At 40.7% G+C, this 24,640-nt stretch overlaps 1 protein-coding gene across 2 annotated transcripts in view; it reads left to right on the top strand.

The window, feature by feature from the left end:
* The window catches only part of PID1 (phosphotyrosine interaction domain containing 1), a 93,778-nt gene extending 77,131 nt beyond the window's left edge, over window positions 1-16,647 (top strand). For both annotated transcript variants that reach the window (XM_034063886.1, XM_005147041.4), the window contains exon 3: window positions 15,988-16,647. In XM_034063886.1, coding sequence (XP_033919777.1) covers window positions 15,988-16,464 — 477 coding nt within the window. In that variant the 3' untranslated portion in view covers window positions 16,465-16,647. The remainder of the gene's footprint in view (window positions 1-15,987) is intronic.
* The last annotated feature ends 7,993 nt before the right edge of the window (window positions 16,648-24,640 follow it).

Here is a 24,640-nt window from a genome sequence, read left to right as displayed (position 1 = left end):
TCCTTCAGGTGTGATTAGAGCTTTGCTCATCTGAGAATCATCTGCAGAGAAGTGAATATGGAGTAGAAGAAACTGGGGTTACAAGAGTTTGTGTTACCTAACAGGTTACGTAGTGAACAAGGAGGCTGACTGTTCACATGCCTGTGTCAAGGTCTTTAAGTGTTATGAAAGCTTCTGTGTGTGGCTTTATCCATCTATGAGGAAGAATTTGTGTCAGTCTTTTGTTGATATTTGCAGAATTTTTTGAGGTCTAAGATGATGATTTTGCCACCTGGCAAAGCCCAGAGCTTTATCTCCTTTCCCATACCTGCAGGGCACCCTTGGATATAAATTTCTATTCTGGTCTTTTATGTTGTATGTGTTTATTTTCCTTTCAAAAAAAAAGTAGATGCCTGAATGTGGCAGCTTAGTTGCTGGAATTGAAGAACACAAGCAAGACGAAACCTGTTCTTGCTATTACATCTATAATTTAATTAGTGCAAATCAAGATCTTGTTTATACCTTACATTGTGTTGTGTGAGAGTTTTAAGTGTTTGCTGGAAAGCGTGAAGGACTTTATGCCGCCTTTGCCTAAAGCATAAAAGGAAAAGGCCATTTTGCTTTTAAAAAGAAACTCAAGAGCAGTTTGTGCCCTACATCAAAGATAAATATTTGGTTCCTTGATCTCACCCAGACAGTTTGTAATGCAAGTCCAAACCCAATCTAAAACTAGTAACCAAAGTGTTTTTTGCCTGCTTTCAAGTTCTTGCTTGCTAAACCTAATCGTGCTGGTTATGTGTTTTTCCAAAGTTTAGCAGCCTTATATAATGGAGAGTAGATTTTGCTTTGGCTTGAGGTACCGTGTCGTCATCCTCTTGGACCACCTCCAGGAGAAAACAGGTGGCAGTTTTGCTGGGATCTCACAGCTTCTCTGTTTTTATTAGCCTTTCTGGATGGTATCCTCTACAGTGTAGACCCACCCCTGAGATCCACTTTCTTTGGACCACTCCATGGAATTTCTTCTGTTCACCTTCTACAATTTCTATCAAATATCTTAAAAATGCCTGCCTAAGCCTTTCAATGTTCATTCTAATAATTGGTTTATGATCAGATTAACTCCATTTGAGTGGCTACAAGGAGCCTAGGAGTATCCTTATGGATCATCCGGGGACATCCATACACTTCCCTGTGAAGGATATACTCTGGTGATCCGCTCTAGAAACAGCTGCATACCCAGCAGTAGCTTTTTCAGGGTTGTGTCATGGCTCTTTCCCTGTTCCACACATTTCCAGTCTTCCCTGAAAGAAGTTCCCATTTCCTGTGGTTTTCATAGCTTCCACACTCTGTTCGGGCTCTGTCCAGAGCAGATGAAGCTCACATCTATTTCCATCACCCAGCTGATGTGGGCAGTGCTGATGGGGCACTTGCCCATTGCCAGGATTACACTTTCCCAGGAGTGAAGAAAGGAAGTAGAGCAAATTGCAGGCAAGAGAAAAAGTAGATGCAAGGAAGTAGTGAGGTTACTTTGCTTCATGAATACCTCTCCTTTGCATTTGCTGATCCTTGGATCATGCTGTTGGGAGACACCACTCCTGGCGACACTGTGCTGTGACTGAGAAGTGTCTCAAGCACTGCAATGATTAAAAAACTGTCTTTTTTTACAAGGGTAGCACTCTAAGAATGGCTGCTAGAGCCTGATTTCTGTTTCCATTAGTTACACTGCTACCTTATAAATTGCCCATGCAGTTTCCCTCAGTAATGGCTATTCATCACCTCCTCTTCCAGACTCTGGATTTGGGGTATTCAGGGATGTGTAGGCAGCTGCTGTTTGTATTTTAATGGTACATCTTGCTAAATGCTTCATTGAGAAGAAAGGTGTTATAAATAATTCAATTGAATTATTTTGTAGTACATATATATGTATATTATATCCTGTTAGCATAGTGTCACTTTATGCATGCAGATAAGCTGTCTATATGCACAGATGAACGATTTGGGATCTTGGGACCCTAAGGCTGTGACAAGCATTACAATATGATGCATTAATACCGTTTCTGGGCGTTAGTGAGTTCATCCCCAGAAGGACTGTGCTCCAGTTCACTAGTGCATATTGTGTGATTTTGCTGCCATGGGAGGGACTGCCTTGTTCCTGCTGCGGCTGTTTTAAATGTGGAGATTTTTATCATGTCTCTTTGGTGCTTTTGTGGGAAGGGAGATGTAGTTGGTTTGTATTTATGTCTTTTAAATGAAAATAAAAATCTTTCTTTGCTAATGACGAAGCATGAAGACAAATTGTAATCCATATTGCCTGCTATAGTACTCCTTTTTCAGATGGGGACTAATCTCCTTTTCTCCTTGGGAAAGGAAAGGTAAACAAGATCCTCCAAAGAAATATAATGTGCTCGCTGCCCTTGTCTGGAGTAAGAAACACTTTTTTTTTCTTTCTTTCTTCCCTGTTTTTGGGGTTTTTTTAAAATTTTTTTAAGTAAATTTCTTCCAGAAGCAAGATATTTTTCTGTAAATAAGATTCCCTCACATGAATAGCTAGGTTGGTCTATTCAGATTTGAGTTTTGCAAACATGGCTTGAACTGTAATGCTGTTTGTGGGTTTGCACTACAATTAAAGAATCTTCTACTTGGTGAAAGAGATACCAACTTTTTTTTGATGAAGAGGCAGCAGAGGAGAAGAATGGAAGGCTAGAGACAGATGGTAGGGACAAATAAGATAGTGTGTGCTTTTACTGTAAATATCTACATTTTAAGCATGAAATAATTCTAAAGTAAATTCGGTTACCCAAAATGCTGTTTTCTCTCTATTATGTTGTCAAATTTAAGCTCATGCATAATGAAACCTATAATATATGTTGTTTTCTATTTAAAAGTGTTTAATTAAAATAACAATTCTGATAGGAAATTAAACTGTTAGGAGAGACTTAGAAAGTGTACTTGCACTTACACTTACAGTGCAAGTACAGCTGTGTCGTGTACCAGTGTTGTATCACAGTCCCTTGAAACAGGGATGTTTTAACTTGCTTCAGCCTAGATGGAGAAAGCTACAGAATTTTAAAAGACGAGTAGTTCCTCATTTGTTAATGCACACAATGATGTCTCTTGCCAAATTTCTTTAGGAGAGTTTCTAGATACTGAAAGAGTGGTCAGCTTTTCTTAAAATGCTTGACACGTGTTGCTGTCTGTGCTCTTTCGAAAATCTCTCTGTCAATATCTCAAAGCAAAGGGAGAAAAACTAAACCCATGGGCTTTCTTGAAATGCCTGGAAATATTTGGTTCCTGCTGTTTGGGGAAGAGAAACCTTGTCCCATAGGCAATTTATTCCAGTCTTGGCCATTGCTTTGTCAGTTCATACCCTACTTCTTTATTCTTCCCTTTCAGTCTGATACTACAAAATGCACAATAATGTATTATGTGTTGGTTGGAACTCTTAGTTTGGTATGATCAGGAACTATTAAGCTCTTAAAAAGATCTGCTTATTCTAATAAATAATTTTAATAACTATATGGAAAATTCTAAGTGTAGGATGATGATAAGTGGCTAAGACAAAGTATTTACTTGTTACAGAGCTCTGAAACACGTTGTTAATGGAAAAATGTCTAAGTACTTGTTTATATAGAAAACCAGCATCAGATGTCTGAGGTTTTTACCAGATATATGTTGCAGTTTGCAATATATTAACTTGCGGTCATGAGACCTCATTGAGCTTATTATTATGGCCTGTGTTTCATAGGATGGGTGTATTTTGCTTAGGGACGATGTCACAGGCAGCCTGTAGTGTTCTTTGCTTCAGGAAACTGTATACTGTTATGCTGAAGAGCAATTTCAGAGTTAGTGTTACTTTATCCAGAGCTGACACTCTGTTCCTGGGTAGGCCAAGCAGTAACTGAAGTAAAGGTGTGTGAAGCTTCAGTGGCAAATTACCTGGTAGGCTTTCTGCTCCCAGCTTGGCCATGTAGTCTTAGCAACTGCCAGGCTACAAAGAGGAAGACAGAAAATAGGCACAAGTGGAGCTGCTGTTGTATTACTTTTATTCTAACTTCTCGTAAAGCAACATAGGCTATAGAGAGTAGATGAATGTGGTGGTCTGGAGGTTCAGCAGTTGCTCTGAATCATTGCTGATCTCACCATTGTGTTTTGCTACTATATCTTCTTATTCTTGCTTTCTTACTATCCACAAAAATACAGAAGTCCTCTGCAAATACAAATTGGAGCAATTTTTTAAAACAGACAGGAGTTTTGGTTGGTCAAGAACTGCAAGACTGCATCCTTTTTATAATGTTATTGAGTATTATATTTTTAAGTGCAGGCATTCACTGTTGCATGAAGACAATACGTATAGCAAAAAAACAATGAAGGGTTTACATATTTCCATTGTAAATGGTTTCTTCATTTTCTTTGATCCCTAAAATTTGCACCAATTTATCCTTTGTTAAGCAGATCAACAGTAGGGTTATAACTATAGATTTTGCCTTTGCAAAATTAACTTCAGGGCCAGTAGAAACTATGAAAATTTATTTTCTGCCTTTTGTAAAAGCCATGGCCTCTGTAATACTGGAGAGATGAACTATGGATATGAAGGGAGCTCCTAGGAGTTTGCTGTACAACTGGTATGAGTAGTGATTGTGTCTGACCTTCAGCTATCTGAATTGTACTGGGCACAAGCTGCTGCAGTAGATGATCTAAATTGCAACAGTGATAAGCAGAGCTGCCCCCAGTGAAGAAGACCTTTGCCCCCCTCCCCTTCTTTCCTCCAGACAGTCCTCCACTCTGGAGTGCCATCTTCCAGGTTGTCCAAACCAAGGCTTGGATCTTTCCTTTCATCTTGGCTAAATCTAGCACTGTCGAAGTCTCCATGTCTCGGGTTTTGCTCCAGGTGGTTAAGGACTGTTTTCTGGCTGCTATGGAGGCTTGTCACCTTAGAGCTGAAATACATGCCAAGAGAACAGGCAATGCTGTGATTAAATTAGCCAGAAAAGGAGGGAGGCTCCCTCGGTGTCTCTGGAAAAGATCTCTGCAGTTTCTGGAGAAATTGCCAGACCAATTTCTCTGTACTCAGGTAGCCTACATGAATGCCCGATTCACTGGATGCTTATGCAGGCTAAGAATCACTTTCAGATCTTTCTCTACTGGTTGGAAAGATATTATCGAAATGGAAAGTGACTGTATTGAAGTCACAGGCAAGCACTAAATCCGTTGTGAAAACAGGGCCTTGGAGGTGCTGAGAATCATGACTTTGGAAATGAATTAAAAACTGTATGGCACCATTGTCTTCTATCATTATACTCTATAGGATATATTTATTCCTTTAAAATATTTTGTTTAGTCTGCTAACATACTGTCGCATTGTTGAGAGGGAAATTTCTGTAATGTAGTGTCATAAACCTTAGAGGCAGTGACTTTGTATTCTTTCTGGCTGTGCAAAGCCTGTGTTGCTATGGCCCTGATCCAGAATTCGGTAACACAAACAAACTTAAATGATAATTCAGGCATATTTATCTAAGGGCTCATTTAGCAAGAAAAAGATACACTTGTTTTCTTTTTAATAATGTATTTAGTGCTTTTTATTAAGTTGAAATATACAAGGTCTGTTTTTCATTGCTGCAGTATAAGAGCTCCATCCCAGTGCAGGCACTGCATTTCTTCTCCAGTCTTCAAATAAGACTTCTCCTGGAGATGCTAAAACCTGGGAGAGCTAGAAAAATCTCTTAAGGGTTTTGCTAAGTCATGGAACTCATTACACATAGTGATGCATGAAGGAGATGTAAAACTAATGACTATGCTAATAGGAGTATGTTATAAGGAGGGTGATGTTTCTGTTCCCCCGTTTACTTCAGGGAATGAGTTTCATTTGCCATGTGTGGATAGCAGCAGTAAGTGCTGCCATTGCTGGGAGTCTCTTGTGTCTGTGGTTTCATATTTTTTTCTTTTTTTGGCTGTTACTAGTTTCACTAGATCACTACACAATTTGTAGTGATCCTTAGTGGTCCCTGAAGCTGGCTTCCTTCCCTTATGCTCTTAATTTCAGGTGTTGTCAAGTTGTGCCAGGAAGCAATTGCAGTTGAGATGTTTGGTCTCCAGAACTGAATGTCTTAGAAACACTGGCTTTGTTCAGTTTTATTACTTGGCATCTTCTTTTGAAAGGGAGAACTAAAGGGGAAATAGAAGGATCTCATGGGGAATGCTCAAAGAAGGGAACCTTGAGAACAGATCTCTTAGCCATGAAAGATCCTGAAAAGCATACACTGCATGGCTTTCTGGGCATACTTTGGTGTGCAAAGTCTTTTAAAAGTATTTAAAATGCACATGCCTCTGTGGAAGCAGTGGCCCAAGTTATATAGTCATTCCCGTACTTGCTCTTTGCATGCTCCATTAACTACAATTGAAGTTTTTGTAGGACTGGTGCCAAAGTGAGCTTTCTGTGGGTTGGAAAGGAAGTGGAACAAAGTAAAGCAAAAAGCCTGCTCCCTTCCTCTGCCCATGGGCTCATTCCCTCTGCTATGAGGCAACAGCTGTGAGGAGCCCAGGACCAAAAAGCTTTCTCAAACGTGATGAGTTGCTTAATCAGATTTCCATGCTCAGTTTCAACCTCATGTAGATAAAGAATGTATAGGGGAAAAAGGCTTGGGTGTAATTTGAACATAAACATGTCTGTTTGGGAGGAGACCATGATCAGGCAAACATAAACCAGTCTCAGCATTGCATGTTCTTGCAGAAGGCATTCTCAAAATGAGGGTTCTGAGGTGGCAGAAAAGAGGTTTTGGAAGGACTTTGCGTGAAGGAAACTCCAATTAATTGCAAGTAGTGACTGCAGTACGTTGTTTTTCTTATTTCCCTGGCTATCTCCACATCTCTCCTCACACTGGAAGACTCCTGAAGGACAATGGTAAATGTCTGGCTTGTCCAAGAATTAATTTCAACCCAGTGGTAACAGGGCACAAAGAAAGGAAGTTATGCGAGGCAATAAAAGCAGACAAAGGAGAAAAGTGATCTAAACAGCAACATAAAGAAAATACTCAGGAATAAAAGTAATCATCAGCTTGTATAGTAGGGTGTCCAGCAGCCCCACTGAGATTATGTATGATAAATGTATTTGCTCATTCAGTTATGTCTTGCAGTACAGCATTTTTAAATCACTGCTAGAATTAAATTGATTTCTTGAGTTTTAAATAGTGCAGCATAAATCTTCCACTCACACCAGGACCCAAGTTTCTCTGACTACAAGCTAGCTGCAGTTTGCCAGTTCCACTTGATTTCATTTCAGACTCACCCCCTCAAGCCAAACCACAAAATGAGCTTCCTGTCCAGTGGATAATGAAATGCAAGAGTCAGTCCTTTTGTTGCTAATGGGAGGTTGCATGGGACAGAGCTGGCTCTTACTGCAGTTGTGTTTGGGCTTATTTAACCGTTTTGCCAATTAGGCAGAGGCTCCTGGTTGTTGGAAATAAGTTAGATGCTCTTAGGTCTAGGTGAGGACAGTAGTTTAATACCCAGGGTAGTTTAAAGAGGCTTGTTGAGCAGCAGCTTTATGTAATGAAAGGTGAAAAGCTTGGATTGTTGCATTTCTCTGGATTGTGTTTCTGTGGGTTAGCTCTGCTTGCCTGTCTTATTTATCCTGCCCTGGCTATTTGGCCTGTGAAGCCATCAGGCTTTCTTGTTTGGTTTTGTTTCTCTCAGAGCTTGTGTATTAACTCCTCAAGGGGACTTTATTTTTTTTCCTCTTCCAGTACATTTATTTGTTAAATCTAATGCCAATGTTTTTCCCCAACTCCCCATGGCTGTATGGGTTGTTGTCAGTGATGGGGCTGATCACAGGTGTAAGAAGGGTTCTCCTCTTGTCGGCAGTCCACAGAAGTTTTTGTCTTCTGCTCCCCTCCCCAAGTGCTGTCAGTGGAAGACTTGGCAGAGCTCTGCTCTGGGGGTTATTTGGCCAGGAAGAGGGGCTGTTGATGTCTGTGTGCTCTTGGGTGTTTCACTCAGAGCTGGGACAGGATCCCAGAGATGTGCCCTATGCTTGATGTCTGTTGTGTGCAGTCTCTGGAGTGTTTGTTCTGCTCATGGCCTGAGGAGCTTGAGATCCTTTGCAGGTGAGCTCTGCTCTCCTTCAGAAAAGCCCTATGTCTGAAGCAGATGTGGGACTGGATATTGGGACTCCCACTCTGGGCCACAGTAACTCATCTGCTCTGCCTGCTGCCATATTAGCAGGCATTCCTAGGCTAACTCAGAAGCAGCAGTGAAATTGGAAATATGTTTTTCTTTTCACTGGGTGTGAGTATTTTTCAGGAAAAGGACTTTTTACAGTGCCCCACTCTTCCTTCTACTTCACCTGCTACAGCTACCTGGAAGCACAGAGTCTGTAAAACCTGGAAGTGTAATGATGGGTTAAAAATAACCAGAGGCATGGTGTATCCCTTAGAGGAATTTAGTTGGGAAATTGAGTTATGTCTGAAGTTACTGCCCCAAGCTATTACTTTACACCTTATTTGTGTGGTGAGTGCATCATGGGACTGAGTTAAGGCAGGATCTGTTGCCTGGTCACAGCTGAGAAACACATGGGAAAATAAAGGCGCCTGTGAAGGACTGCTGTGAGCATAGCTGTAGGGACAGATGGATGGACAAAGAAAGGGAGGGAAGGAGCAGCTGCTGTCCTGCAGTTGTTTTTCCAAAGGAGTTCTGTAGATGTAAAGACTTGAATGCATTTCTTGCTGAGCTTGTTTATTATTTTTGTTTTTGAGGAGGAATTTTAGCATTGTTTTAAGACTTGGGTTCAGCTTTGTTCCCACTAAAGGAGTCAGACCCTGGCTGTTGACTTAACTGCTGAAGAGGTGCTGACAGTTTCAGCTTTTTCCAGAGCCATTTTTTGATTCCTCAGAATAAATCAGACATTAACTACTCATTTTTTAATCATTTTTTTATCTTTCCTAAACTGGAGGGCAACTGTCAGAGTCAGTGGCTATTTTCCATTAAACGGTTGCCCAGCTCAGTCTGTTTCTGCTCTGAATTTCATCTTCAAAATAAAACAGGTCTGCACATATTTGTGTAAGCCACATTACTGCATTTACTGAGTATTTTTGTGTGCTGAGGAGCCCCGTGGTTCCTGCAAAGACCCTCGTGTTTGTGCTGTGAAGGCTTTGGCTGGATGGTGGGCAGTGTGAGCAAGGAAGCAGTGTCAGGCAGAGGGAAACTGTGCAGCCTTTTTCCTTAACTGAGTCAGTTTGTTGGGTCTCAGGCAAGCAAACGTTGCTTGAATGCAGTTCACCGTATTTGCTCAGTGATCCAGTGGAATGTCTGGGATATTTTTGTTTTTCCTTCAGAGCCAAAAAGCAGTTTTTGTCTCTAAATCTGAAAGCCTCCAGCCTAAGGCAGAGTCACTGTGCCTGAGGATGAGGACAGCTGAGCTGCTGTCGTGGTGCAGTGAGACAGACACCCTGGTTGGCATGGAGCACTTCCACTGTGCCAGGAGTTGGGTGTGTTAATTAAAGACGTTGCAAATGTCTCCACAGCTAAATTTGCTTTTGCTGAAATGAAAGATGACTGACTCTGAGCTGCTGGGCAGCCTGCTGCAGGCCTGTCCTGCTTGTACCCCAGTGCTACTGTGCAGAGAAAAATTAAAGCTGTGATGCTTCAGTGAGCCCTGACCCTCTCTGGCCGCTCTGCATGGGAGGCACTGTGGGCTTTGTGCATGCTGCCACTGTGGTGAAGCTTCTTGCTGGCTACCTTGTCTCCTGACTTTCCATCAGCTTATCCCCTGTCCCCAAGGGACCAGCAGACATCCAGGTGGTCCTGCCAGGCTGTCCAGTACTTGCTGACTGGAAGGTCTGTGTCTGTATTTCCTGACATAGGCCTTTCCAGTTGCATTTTCATTACCACATTTCATGAAATTTCCATAGGAGAAATCCTCTGATATCAGGAACAAAATGTCTCATTATCTCTGCTTGCCTTGCCTTTAAGTGAAAAATACCTTCCCATCTTGGATCAAACATAATTAGTTGCAACTAGACCAGATTTGAGGCTAGAAGAATATTTATTTTAAAAGACAGATTGAAAAAAGAGACAGTCACCTATTGCCAAGATTTGCATAAGATTAATATCCTCTAGTGCATCCTCTGGTGACTACAAATACACAGAGTAAATAGCTACTGGCTCAAGTTAAGTACTCAATTTGTTTTAATTTTTTCATTTTCTTTGTAAATTAACAAAAATCAACAAAATTATGTTGACAAAGACTCCCATTATCTAGTGTAGAAGAAATACTTGTATTAAAGTTATTCTTCCATGTGGTCCTTTGATCATGGTCTAGAATAATGAGAGAGCCCAGAGACCTGTGTGTGTACATGTTTCTGTGCCAGAGTCCTGTGCCAAGAGAGCATCTGTCCTTGTGTAATGTAATAATTGTGGATCTTTACAACTTGGATCAGCTTTCTTGAAGCAATGATAGTCAGCAAAGGGCAACAAAGCTGGTGAAGGGTCTGGAGAATGTCTTGTGAGGAATGGCTGAGGGAACTGGGGTTGTTTAGTCTGAAGAAGAGAAGGCTCAGGGGGGACCTTACCACTCTCTACAAATACCTGAAAGAAGGTTGTACTGAGGTGGGCGTTGGTCTCTTCTCCCAAATAGCAAGCAATAAGACAAGAGTAAATGGCCTCAAGCTGCACCAGGGGAGGTTTGGATTGGATATTAGGAAAAATTTCTTCATGGAGAGGGTAATCAGACATTGGAACAGGCTGCCCAGGGCAGTGGTGGAATCACTGTCCCTGGAAGTGTTCAAAAACTGTGTAGATGAGGCCCTCAGTGACATAGTTTAGTGGTGGTCTTGGCAGTCCTCGGGTAATGGTTGGACTTGATCTTAGAGGTCTTTTGCAACCTAGTTGATTCTATGATTCTATGGACAAGGGATAGAGAACAGAGGGAGAAAAAGAAATTGGGCTGCCTAACTTCAGATGCCAAACTGAGACTCGTGAGTTAGGAGCATTATGGACTTATCCATAGGGGAGTCAGATCTGAAGTCAGATTGACACATGCAGGAACTGCATCTTTATCTCAAGTAAACAGTATGAGGTCAATGATAAAGAAAATAATCGAATATGGAAAGTAAAAACTCACTCATTACTTCTGACAAATAGTGCTGTGCTAGAAGTGAAAATGTCTATGACAGCAGCTATATTGGTTCCTTCAAAGTTGATAAGCTCTTGAGCCTAGTTATTAATAGATATATTCACTCTACTTTATGGACTGAAGGGGTTGAAAAAAAAGTCAAAATACTCATATGTTTTTGTGTTTTCAGGACAGTGTGTGAAAGATGACATTTATTAATCTTCATGTCCTTTGACATGAGACACCTCTACATGTCAAATGGCTGTAACTGTTACAAAAGGGCAAAGGCACAGCATGTTTCTGTGGAGGACAATTTTATCAGAAAATGACACTGGTGTTGGCAAGCCCCTAGGGTGAAATAAGGAGCTCTTCAGAGCATCTTGGCTTTTGCTGAAGGTTTGAATGTTTGCAAGCATAGAAGTGCTGAAACCACAAGTGTATTTTATGTCATGTTGGGTGACAGTGGCTCGCCAGGGAGTGAAGGACCAGATGGAAAATGCCAGTTTGCCATAGAACAGCCAGAGAGAATATGGATGATTTTTAACATGCACAAGAAGATGCTATGAGTTGTATCTTCCAGAAATCCATGGGAAAGATGGAACACACAAACCAAAGTACTGAAAGTGCCATAAATAAATATGTTCCTGCCCCCAGAAGAAACTATGAAATGAAATGCCTTTATTGCTTAATGCTAACAAAGTGGCACTGAGCTGGCTTTTCCATTCATTTTCTCATTTCAAATACGGCATCCAAAACAAGTAAAGGCTGTGACAGCTTGATCATAATTTACACATTACAACCACCCTGTTTTGCACTGAGGGTAGAGGGCAGTGAGTGCTGGCCTCAGCATGTATAGGATGGCGCTTGCTATACGACATGCATGCTGCCACAAAGAAGTTATCTTCCTGGACTGATATTTGCTGCCAAGTGACTTCCGTCTAGTGTTGGATGAAGAGGGAGCATTATTCAGCCCTAGTGAACTTTGGCTGGCGATCTGAGCTGTGTTATCACAGATGAGGCTTTTAGCCTGAGCTGTAGCCATTGCTAGTCCTTGTCAATGACTCTCTAGTTAGAAAAGCTATATACAACTGATTCTGTCCCAGCAGTTCTTCAGTGTGTGTTTGCACATACACACATAATAACAACATCAACAATGTCTTTCTGTGCCCTTCATATCTGGTTCTTACAAGTATGAAAGATTAAATTACATTTTTTCTATATACTTCCTGCTGGCTTCACACTGATGAGATACCATCAGTTTTAAGGAAAAGACAACCAGTGGGAATTTTTGCCTCAAAATAGTTTTCTTCTCTGTCTGATAATGGAAGGAATAACATGTTCTTTGATCTTAGGTTGGCAAAGTTGGAAATTGGAAAGGAAGACGGTTGTACTGTAATAGCTTTACTCTAATGATGTGTGTGGTCAGTGGTTTCTGGGTTTTTAAATAAAGGTGGGTGTGCTGTGAGGTGTGTTGAGGTAGGAGCCGAAATGCAGGGAGCATCAGTTACAAGAATAACCGTGTAACTGAGAGCTCAGAGAAAAGTGCCCTATAAATCCATCTTTTACCTGGTACTGTTTCTGCAATTACACAAATGTTACTAAGTTACTAAATTGGCCAGTGTCAATGAGTTACTGTGTAATGGGTAAAATGTAGATTATAGTTAATAATGAAGAAAACTTTGTTCTTAACAGGATGCTGCCTTTTTTTGTGTCAAATATTAGAGGTGTCTCGTCAGCCCCTATTTCCCTGTTCTGTATTGAGCAGGGAACCATGAAGCGATGAAATGTTAGACATCTGTCATCACTAATAGCTTCAGTAATAGTACTCTTGTGAAATGTTTGTATCTCAGCTAGGAAAAAAGAAGGTCATTTGTTTAAAAAAAACCCAAAAATAACATTGCTAGGTGTTAATGTTTTAGGTAAGACACAATACAAGAGGGACTCTAAACCAAAGGGTTTTTGTATTTTGTCTTTCCTGTGAACTCCTTCTTATAATGTCTAAACATTTTATAAATATTTATGAATGTATCATCAAAGGAAAATGAAATTTATATAATGAAATTGCAAAGTGGTGTTAAAGGAAGCAACTTCCCAATGGTTCCAACATAGTTATATTTTGACAGAACTGGGACAGTAAATCAGACCATTACATCCCATTTTGGTAAACAAGCCATAGTCCCATCTTTCTTATTAGTTACTTTTGCCTTTGCTGCTTTCAGAGTAATTCACTGGTTTTCTTCATAAAATACAAATACCTTATTTTTAAGGAAATACCTTTTTTTTTTTTTTCCTTCACTTCACACTTAGCAGGCCACGCATGGATAGATGGACAACAGGGGGTTGCAGTTAGTGGCAGAGAAGGAACAGAGAAAACATTAAACTCAATTTGCACTCCCGTGTGAACAGCTAGCTCTGGTGTTGCTTACTCCTCAGCTTCTCCAGAAGGGTCCCAAGCATCATTTGGGAGTCATCCATGCTGAGAAAGCTGATGCTTTGTGTGCTGGGGGTTGAACTTGCAGCAGTGAGCTGAGCAGCCCTAACTGCCTGGGAAGACCCATGATAGTGCTTCCTCAGTAGGATGTAGCTGCCTTTGATTTCCTCTCCTCTCCCATTCCTCACACTGTTATGGTAGGGCAGCTCATGTGCTGTCAACAACTTCCTCTTGCACATAAGCCTGTAATGAAACAATTCCCTACATTTACTGTTGTGCACTAACAATAGGTGCTTATTTCTGCATGCTGCAGTTAATACTGGTATTGTCCAAACAGTGGCTATGGGGACAAAATGTTGCAGTGGTGGCAGCATCTCTCCAATGGCTGGAGATTGAAAACTGTATTTGGGCAGTGAAAAGTGCATGAGCAAAAGGCTAATTCCCTGTTCCTCAGGGTTTAAAGGCTTTGTGCAGATCTCTTTGAAGTCAGTGAAGGACTTCTGTTACTGCAGTAGGCTATAAATCTAACCCCAGATGCTCATGTAACTTACAGTGTGTGTTAGTCTTTTGTTAGCTGGCTTGTGAATATGAAATGGGGCTGAGCTAAGCTTTGGAGAATATATTGAATGTGCGGATTTGCGCACTGATCTTGGTATTTTTAAATCAATATGACTGTGTGTGTATGTCGAAATACCCACAGTCTGTTGAAAACACATTCCTCTTTGGTCTTGTATGTGCTGTTTATACACATTTAGTTGGCCCTATGAGCTCTGAGGTTTTCTTTTAAGTTATTCTACAGTACTTTAGGGAACTCAACTCTCATCACTAATAAAATAAAGTGAAACACTGGTAGGTCTTGCCTTGTTAACAACCGTTCTAGCTGTTGTGTTTCCCACTGTTCAAAAAATACAAAGCTTTATAAGATATAGTGTATTCCCAGCACAAATAATGAATATTTATAGGCAAAGAATAACACTGCCCATATTGAAATGTCAGTGCTATGAAACTGCTTTTTTGGCAGGCGTAATTAAGCCACACAGTCTTTCAATAATGTTTTGTAAGCTTTTTCCTTAATTATGCTTAATTTTGGACTCTGAGTTTAACAAAACCTATGAAGCTTGCAGCAAAATATGTTTATTATAAAAAATTTTGTTTCATGGAATATAGATCCTGTATTCCTTGTGGAAATGATTTTTTAAAATGTGTTTAAATATGGAAATTCCTTTTTTTGTTGCATTTATTAAAACATATACAAAATCAAAATAGCTGGTACCATATGTTTAATACAAATTTTGAAGAAAAAAGTTTGGAAAGTGCATGTGACTTTTTTTTATTTTGCTTTTATCCAAGCGCCCTCAGTAAAATGCACATGAAGCTCTAAGACATCAAGCCAGAAGCGTAAGATTCCATCTCAAGCAGTTACTGCTGCAAGAGACAAATAAGGAGCAATTTTGCTTACACATAGTTGCTCTTAAATGCGTCGTTCTGATAACAGCAATATCTGCATAATTGTATTTATGTGGCATTGATCTCTCTTTTCTACAGAAAATCTGTTTTTCCAGATAAAATATTCTTCCATTCAGCTGTAAGTGGGAGAAAGCCTCTTTAGCAGCTGCACAGATTCATGGGAATGTTTCTGCACAGGCTTGATACAGAATTTTGATATGGACTTCTCAGTAAACTTGATTTTTGGTGAACAAAATAAAGTAAGGGCACTAAAACCACGTTGCTTTACTGTGCAGGTTAGATAACAGGGTATTTGCTCAAAACAGTTAGACAGAAAACCCCAGAGATGATATGATTAAATTAAGGTAGATTTATTAACAGATTTTTCTAACAGCGTATTTTCTTAAATTGATGTAATATAGAGTTTTGAACAGCTTTGAGCTATCCCTAGCTTAATATTTAAGCAGAAACAGCAGAAGTGCTGGATAAACAAGATCATTTTGGAAAAAAACATTCAAACAGTTTAAAATCTTCTGCCATGGTCATGCTTGTCTGACCCCCTGCAGCCTTGCATTATCAAACTGAGAATGTCTCAGTCTCCCTAGTATTAACGTTTGAAATAAGATACAAATAAATCATCTGAATAAAGTAGAAAGAAAAAAATAGGTGATTGGTATTGCAGCTGCCTGGGGCCTGCTGCACTGGCCCTTAGACTCCTAACATGAGCTTAGAGGTACAGTTATGGGCTCTAAAGCTGGGCTTTACATAGGAGAGAGTGAAATCCCTTGGAACTCAAGAGACTGAACATTATTAGTATCTAGGCTTGAATGATGAAGTCAGCATCTGGAAAAGAAAATATCTGCAAAGCTGTTTGAAAACTGTTTTCTGGAAGATGATGGAGTAAACTGGGGAGTTTGCTGGGATGGTGAGATAAGGTGGTACTTTTTCCAGATAAAGTTCAGTTCCCTGGGCTGGCAGGAAGTAATGCTGCAGTTTGCTGTGTTTCACTTGTCTTTGCTCTTCTTTGCAGGTTACATATTTGGGTAAGGTTTCCACAACAGGAATGCAATTTTTGTCAGGCTGCACAGAGAAACCCGTCATTGAATTATGGAAGAAGCACACACTCGCCAGGGAGGATATTTACCCAGCTAATGCCCTTCTGGAAATTCGCCCTTTCCAAGTCTGGCTGCATCATCTGGACCTCAAAGGTGAGGCGACAGTCCACATGGATACCTTTCAGGTTGCACGTATAGCCTACTGCACTGCTGACCACAACATCAGCCCAAACATCTTTGCTTGGGTCTATCGGGAGATCAACGATGACTTGTCCTACCAGATGGACTGCCATGCTGTAGAGTGTGAGAGCAAGCTGGAGGCTAAGAAGCTGGCCCATGCCATGATGGAGGCCTTCAAGAAAACTTTTCACAGCATGAAAAGTGATGGCCGGATCCACAGGAACAGCTCGTCAGAGGAAGTGTCTCATGAATTTGAGTCTGATGATGGCTGACTGAACTCAGTCATGGTTCAGCAAAGGCAGAAATGGCCTAGGGAATGCGAGCTGATAGATGAATAAGTAACAATTGAAACTGGGGAAGGAAAGGACTGCCAAACACTTCTCTGACCAGCTTTTTAAATCAAAAGAGCAATTCAGTACCTACAGATATGCATCATTAAAGTAATTACATTGAAATCTGCTGCTGTTGTAAAAGTGAGAAAAAAAGCTCCCTCCCCCATTTCTCTCACCCACCCATCACTGTCTCTTTCTCATCTCTGTAGTTCAGGTGCATACCATGAAGTGGAGTCATTCCTGTTTGTCTTATAAGGCTGGTCAGGCAATTTTATTAGTTGCTCCTCTGGCACTACAAGCTAGGGTCTGATGCTAGTACACAAGAGCAGGTAGACCTGGAAAGGCCTAATGGCTCCTGAAGAATCTTTCTCCATGATGCATCACAAAAATTCTATGACCGTACATAGGCTAAGACAGCCATACATAGCCTTTTAGACTAATGATCTGACATTCTGCATTTAATTCACATTTCACAGATAAAAGTTGATGCTTTTATATACTCATTATATCATATGCTATCCTTTATTTTATTCATTGTACCTATTTTCTTAATATACCTGCTGCCACATCTTTCACCCAACACCAGTAGTTGCAGTTTCAGTCTATATACTGCAGCATACCAAAAAGGGGTGGGCAAAAATACTCCACGACGTCTAGGGGTGCAGCGAGCCAGCACCACTATCTGTTCATTTTCCAACCCTGCTGTGTTCTGCAGGAGGGGGGACCACTGGCAGGAGTTGAGGGATGCTTGGGTCTGTCGGTGTTTGAACTTTGACTTCTCATCAAACTCAGGTCTGAAGTGATAACGAGCACAGTAGACTCAACTCCATGTTACCGGTTTCTGCATTACTGGTTGAGTGGCCCTGGTGGAATGGAGCTGGTAGTGCTTCACTGTGCATACAGGGCTGCGTTACTGTAGAGATCAAAGGAAATGGTCCCTTAGGAGTCAGATTTGAACATCTGTTCTGGTTGAGAAGCTCACATTAAGACTTCCGTATCTTTCCTTGTTTGCAGATATACAGTCATGCCTTTCTTAAATGCAGATGTTTAATAAAACTCAAATAAAAGGAAAAACTTGTTTCACTTGATATTTTTTCAGGCAAAGAGCAGATCAATAGTTTGCAAGTAATGCTGCTCCTTTGTATGATTTTGTTTGTAATTATGGTAATGTTAGGGGCACTAGGACACCTTACAGAAGCCTTAAGAGAAAGCTAATCAAAGCAGATAGCTCTATGTTTGTGTTTTTGTGGGTCTGTAGGTTTGTATGTGAGAGTGTATGTGTGAGTCCATGTTAAAGCATGTAGATCGAGCATGAAAACATTGAAGGCCCATATTGGAAAATATGCTTGTTGCTTTACAATGTATGTAAACAGTTCTCCAGCATAAATACATTCATACTTTAATAAAAAAGAAAATGTCCTGAGTTAAAGTTTGAGACTTTTAAACTGTCTTTCCAATGCAAACTCTGTGGTTTTGGTTTTTGTGCGTGGGTTCTGTGTTCATTTCATTTAGTGGAATGAAAATGTTACTTTATTCCACTTACTCTGACATCAGTCTCCATGAGAATTACCTTTAATATTTAAAAAAATATTTTATTTTAAATATTTAGGTAAATTATTACTGTGAGATTTATTTTTTTTAATTTATCTGTGTGTGGACATGATATATGATTTCTGTTTTACAGGAGGTGGCAGAGATGCCACCCCATGCACACTCCTGGCCAGTCGGAATGAGCTTTGCTGAGTAAGAGCAGTATCTTGCCCTGCTTACAGGAATGGCAGAGTGGCTCAGGTGCAGCATTAGATGGTAGGATGGGGAACAAAACACCAGGCCAGCATCTTTCAGAACTGCTTCTCTGAATTTTCGGATGACCCAGTGTTTGCAAATATGGCTCTAAAAATGATTTAGTTTTCCTTCCCACAGTGCTCTTTTGGAAGTGGAGGGTCACGTATGGGCTTATATGATGGTCAGGAAAAAAAACCCAAACCAGAGTCCTGCCACGTATGTATCTGTCTTTTTGACCTAAGGCAAAATCAGGCAAAACCTTCAGCTTTTGCTCAGATCTGTAATCATGTGTTGCTTCACTTGCTCAAATGCTTTGCCGCCAAAGCTGCTGTGAAACAGCATGTGAAATTCCTGTATCAGCCACTCAGCCAGATGTTCCTGCTGACAACAGAGTTTGACCATGTCCCAGCTCTTAAGTGAGGGCTGCTCAAATATAGGAGTGGGAGAAGATACCAGGAGTGGAGATGCTTTCTGCCAGCCCGAGAGAACTACAGTGGATGATTTGGGTTTGGGATTTCTACTTCTGCAGCAACTATGTAGAAGTGTGGGGTGTGTTCCTGCTATGGGGGTGGGTATGATCCTTCTGACTGACACAGCCTGCCCTCTCACCAAGCACCAAGTTCCAGCCAGAGCACAACTGGACAGAAATGTTGCCATAATTTTATTTTTAACCATGTTCTTTCCTCTAACATGCTGGTATCTACTGAAAAGATCCTATTCCCCTAAGTCTCCTGAAGGTGTGAGTGATGCACCCAACACCTTTGCTGGGGGTTTAGTTGTTATTTATTCATTTGTTGGTTTGTTTGTTTAAGGACAGTGGAAATTTCTGTGAGTGGCGCTGGCTGTATTTGGGAGCAACACAGAGAAAGCATACACAGAAATGCGAAGTTTTGCTCCAGTGTGCTTTTACTCTACATCCTGAAATGGTGACTTGCTGCTCTCCTTGTCACATCTGTGATTGGCAGCATCTGACAACAAGAGCCCTGTGCTATGGCAGTTCTCCCTGCTGTAGCCCACAGCCACATGGCATTACCCAGAACAGGAATAATCTGGGAGTGTGATTTTTAAGCTGCTTTTTCTGCAGGTCATTGTCTACAGTGATGCTTCATCTTAGGGCATGATGTCATGTATTGATGTAAACAGCACCGCTGTGGCCTTGCTCCATGATGGGGATGCAGGTTACACAGCTGTGTTTTTGGACTGTTGTATTTCATGGCTTGGTGTCAGAAAAATCAGTGCTTTTGGGAACACAGGGTTTACCTGTTTGCTAGCTGCCTGTGTTCATTTGGAAATCTGTTCCTAGGTGCTGATCAGGACTCTGAAGAGACTGTTATGCAAGGTTGCTGCCATGTGTGCAGCCCTTGCTGACCTTGCACTGATTTACAGTGGGTTGGGGAGTTCTTGCAAAGTTACCTTAATATTGTGGCATCTACAATAATTCCTCATCATTTGGAGGATGTAGGTTACATGGGAATTTTGAATGATAAAAATAAAATGCAGAGGAAAAAAATCTAGTATTTGTGATTAGAAAATTAGATCCTTTGAAACACAAACTAGTTATTTTCTATGGGTTCCAACATGCAAGGGAATGTGAACTCCAGTTTGTCTTATAAAACGAGATTTGAAAAATAATGAGTATCATGAGTCTGAATCCTTAGATAATTTGGAGTTCAGGCCAAATCCTTCTGCAGTATCAATACCAAATGTGTGATGCTGTTTGCATGAAGAAGAAAAGCTTTTACTCCTAAATTGAGAGCATATCAGTTATCACTGATTATCAGTTGCCAAAAAATACCAGAATGAAATATCAAGTTAAACTTTTCGTTCAATTAATCTCTTGGAAAAGAAAAGTCATAAAGTTTCCATCAGAAGTCACTTCCAGTTGGCTGAAAACTTTCCTTTTCAACTACAAAGAGACCAGTTTTGGATCTCACTGCATCCCGCTGTGGCTTGATGAGTTCCTTTGGCATCAGCCAGGAAAACATGTAAGGGATTTGTTTCCCTCTTCTGTTTATAAGGGAGAGTGAAAAAAGGGTAAAATATCTAAGTGTGCCATTAGAACTGCAGAAAAAAATATACAAAGCATTTAGGTCATTGCACCTCAACATCAATGTGCAACATCACCGGTGTTTTGAAAAGGCAATTTTCATCTTTTTTCTAGCTGCTCTAAGAAAACAGAAAGCAAGTGTTATTCTATATAGAGGAAGTGTGTTCAGTTTTCAGGCTCCAAGCTTCCATGGAGCTGTGAGTGAATGATTGTAGCTCAGAAGCAGTTGTGTCATAACACAGGGAGAACAACACACCACATTGGCAAGCATAGGTTTAGCACATTGCTTAGATGTCTATGGTGTTATTTTGCCTGTGGGGAAAGAGAAAAGCAGAGAGTAATGTCTTTCATGTTTTAAATAAAAAGGCCCCTAAGAACAGCTTATTTTTTTTTGTTGTTGCTTGTTTAAAAAAAAAACACCCAAAACACAACCAAACAAAAATGTCTCTGAGGGTGGTTCCATTTCCTAACTTTCCAGTAGTGAGTGGCTTCATTTTTACACAAAAAGCAGTTGGATTACATTTGCCAGTGAATTGCATTTAATTTTCCTAAAACCTGCAAATAAATGGCATGCGATTGAGAAGATAGAGAGGCAACCCGTATTAGTCTAAGACTTGAAATACATACATTATTCATGAAAGCCTTGAGACTTCAATATCCTTATATTCATAGTGAATTTTGTTTGAATTGTAAGGTTCTGTGTGTACACATATGTATGCATATATATACATACACTTGTACACACACATCCTGAAATGTGATGCTTGATAATAAGTATTTTCTGTGTGATGGACATCTGTAATGGTAGGTGTATGTGATAGGTGTGAAGGCAATCTTGCATGTTACTGTTGAGATAAATGATGTACTTCTCAAAAAGTTTTTTCTTTCATGGGAAGTAAATTAACTTGACCATCTACATGCAAAATTTGATATACTGTGTGCATTACTTACCATTTACCACCAGAGCTGGCCCACTCCATGCCCAATTAGCTGCTCTAAGAATGATGTATGAATTGGCTTATGAATCATTAATTTGTGTATAATTGGGAAGTGATAACTTAATTGTATGGTTGTTATCCTGTAGACTGGAGCGTGCAGTCTGCCAAGAGTTTACAATAAGAGAATATATCCTTGTATGAAAATAGATACATTCATTCTACCTTTTTTTCCAACATAATTTTGAACAGATGCAGAATGTTTTTTTAAAGTTCCTGTTTTGTTAAAGTCCCTTAAAATGCCTTATTCCTTTCATTGTACAACTGATTATCATTGGCTGGTTTTGTCTTTTGTCCCAAGGCTCTTTTATCTCCATGATAGAACTACCCTGGCTCTGGGGCCAGGCTGGAGGAAAGCTGGGGATTGTCTCTCCTATCCCACCCCAGTGGGGCAGGTGAGCCAGATATTTGTGTCCCTGTCACTGCAGCCACAGGGAGTCTGTGTGCTGTGCCAGGGGCACGGTTCTTGCAGGAGGCTGGGCTGGGACAGAGGAGTTGCTGGGTAGGTGCCAGAGGCTGTGAGAAAGTTGGGTCAGATTGTTGGGCTGAATTTTTATAGCTAAGTTGTACAGGTTAAGCTATGTTAATTTCTTGTGCTGTGACAGTTTCTTCAGTTAGGATTGAAATGAATTTTGATCAGGGCTGCTAAAGCAGATGCAATGATTTACTGAAAATAGTCACATGTTGAAGAGATGTTATCCTATCTTCAGCAGTGTCTTCCCTGGAAAGGATTGTGAAATATTTTGGAAGCACAGACATGGTGCACGTGCTAATCTTGTGCTGCAAATGGGGTGAAAGCTGCAGGCTGTTAAAGCTGTATGGAGGGGTGGAACAGCACAGCAAGGCAAGTATTGTGTGTACGGGATGATGGAGATGGCTAGACTGAGATTTTTTCTGTTTGAGAATGAACTGGGTATATGACAACCTGGGTAGTAAATTGTTCTCCAAAGGGCTTCTTTAAACAGTGAAAAACAGTTCAGTGAAGACTGAAGAGTGGGAGTAGGCTGTTGGAGAGCTTTCTGTCAGGATGGTTGCGTGATAGGAAAGTCTTCAAAGGAATTAATAAATATGATGTTCTCACCTGCCATGGTGGTGACAGGGTTAGAGATTCTCTGGTATGGCCAGTGCCTGGAGGTAGTTGGGTTTGTGTGGGCTGGGCTCCTTCCCAGTGCTGGGACTTCATGGGATATGTGCAGCAGCAGCAAGTTGCTGCATTCTGGTGGGGCGTGCTCATGGCACAGTGATTAGTGGGCTGCTTGTGTGGCACTGTGTCTGTTCTCCTTTTCCATCAGTTGGTTGATTTCAAATAGTTACATACCTGATTTACCTTACTGGAAGAGAGAGGAGCTTCAAATCCTGTATCATAGCAAGAGGTATAGGTTGTAGCAAACACTATTCAGAAAAACTGGAAGTGAGAAAGTGGGTTTCTAATGTACAACTGAGGAAGCGTTAAATATACTTGGAGTAACTGCATATTTATTGAGCAGGTAAGATATTCCTAATGTTCTACTAACAGCCTAAGGAGACAAAGCCTGAGCCTCATACAGGAAGATTTCAGCAATAGGTCATGTAGGCAGTAGATGTGATTTCCAGTTATTGCTAGAAAAATGTGAGGGGATAACTGGTGAGTGTTTTTCTTAATGTCTGTGGTGGAAGGTGTATGTGAAAAGGCTGTTAATGTTCTCTCATCGGCAGAAAACTGCTCACTTTAATTTAGTGACTTCTTTGTGTGCTTACATGGACAAGGTAAAAACACCTATTGAAATATGCCATTCGCAGTAGCTCAGCCCTGATGGCAAAGGAGTGCCTTTTAATTACTGAACATGTAGTACTGAATCCACCCATCCTGCACCTGCTGTGCAGAATGGAGCATCTCCTTTCCCAACTTCCACCATCAGAATAGGAAGATAGTACTAGATAACTTACATCTATTATGCTTAGATTTGCATTTTGAGTTACATTCTCTGTTATTTTCCTGTAAATTGTGTTGCTCTTGGAAAGAGAAGAAACATTATAATCCTATGAATAATGCATAACACGGATGGTATGTTTTTCTGTGGGCAGTATAGATTTTCTGAGAAAAGGGCAGGAGTGGATTTCATTCTTGGAAAATTAGTTAATTTTTCAAAGGTAATATGGGTCAGTGCATGTGAAAAGTAAGTTATTGCTATTTCAAATTAGCTACCTCTCATTTAGAGATAATAGAAATAGTTTTAGACATAATAATTTTATAATTAATTAATTAATTATACTATTAAACAAGGTTTTCTTGCACAGTTGGGTTAAATTGTTGTGACAGAGTGCTTACGCCACGCCGGTGTTCCCCAGTTCAGTCTCATCTTTAATGGATTCCAGATCTGGTGGTTTCAAGTAACAACAGCTTTTACAGATCCCAAGGCAATAATGAAATACACAGTGCAACTTCAAAGGAAACTCATCTAGAAAGGAAAAATGAACTTAAATGATGATATAGTCAACCATGTGATATTTTTATATCCATAAAAGATGTCAGACATATCCCAGTGCTGAAACAGGTGAAATCTGAAACTGAATTTGACTAATAGGCCATGCCTCACATCTACCAAACTCTCCTAAAAGGTTTGGGGCCTGATGCTTTCTGGGGTTTCCAGCTGGATTTCTTTGTGTTTTTATTTTCAAGTCAACTCTGGCCACACAAATAAAAGGCATTTATGTTTCCCTTCTCTGTTTCTGATAGTCTTTGCTTTTCAGTAGCAAAGGAATGGCACAGGACAAGCTGGAACCAGGCCTACTGCGAAAGGAGCTCTGTAATCCTTGCACCCATTCCTCTGCTGTGGCTTATCTGTCCTGCTTTGCCTGTCTGTGGTGTCCTCAGGAGGAGGTCACTGTCACTTCCAATGAGCCCTCCTCTGCTGCCCGGGGCATCACAGTGTCTTCTGCATGTAGCATGCTCTGATACAACCTGTGTGACCTGTCAGAAAAATACATCTTTTTCTACCAGTGTTGTGGAAGTGTTTATATGGTAATGTGTTAGTCTGTGCTGAGCAAACAGGGAAAGGCCACAGTCTCTTTCCTGCACTTTGCAGAAGGATGACCAACAATTGCCTGGTATTTACTAATTGACTTGCTACAGGTCTCCTCCACTGGTGTGCGTGAAGAAGGGGAACCACGTCTGTATCACTTTAGGTCATTAAACTTTTGATGTCAGGATGATGGCATGGGACAGGACTGGTGGCTCTGTTGTTGCGTGTGTCTCTGGAGGAGCCATAGGCGTGAGGGAATGCAGATGGGGCCAGGGCAGCCCTGGCAT

This window comes from Melopsittacus undulatus, chromosome 6 (assembly GCF_012275295.1).
Source record: "Melopsittacus undulatus isolate bMelUnd1 chromosome 6, bMelUnd1.mat.Z, whole genome shotgun sequence".
NCBI classification, from domain to species: domain Eukaryota; kingdom Metazoa; phylum Chordata; class Aves; order Psittaciformes; family Psittaculidae; genus Melopsittacus; species Melopsittacus undulatus.
The sequence above is the reverse complement of the archived record's forward strand: the minus strand, read 5'-3'. Positions and strand labels throughout refer to the sequence as shown.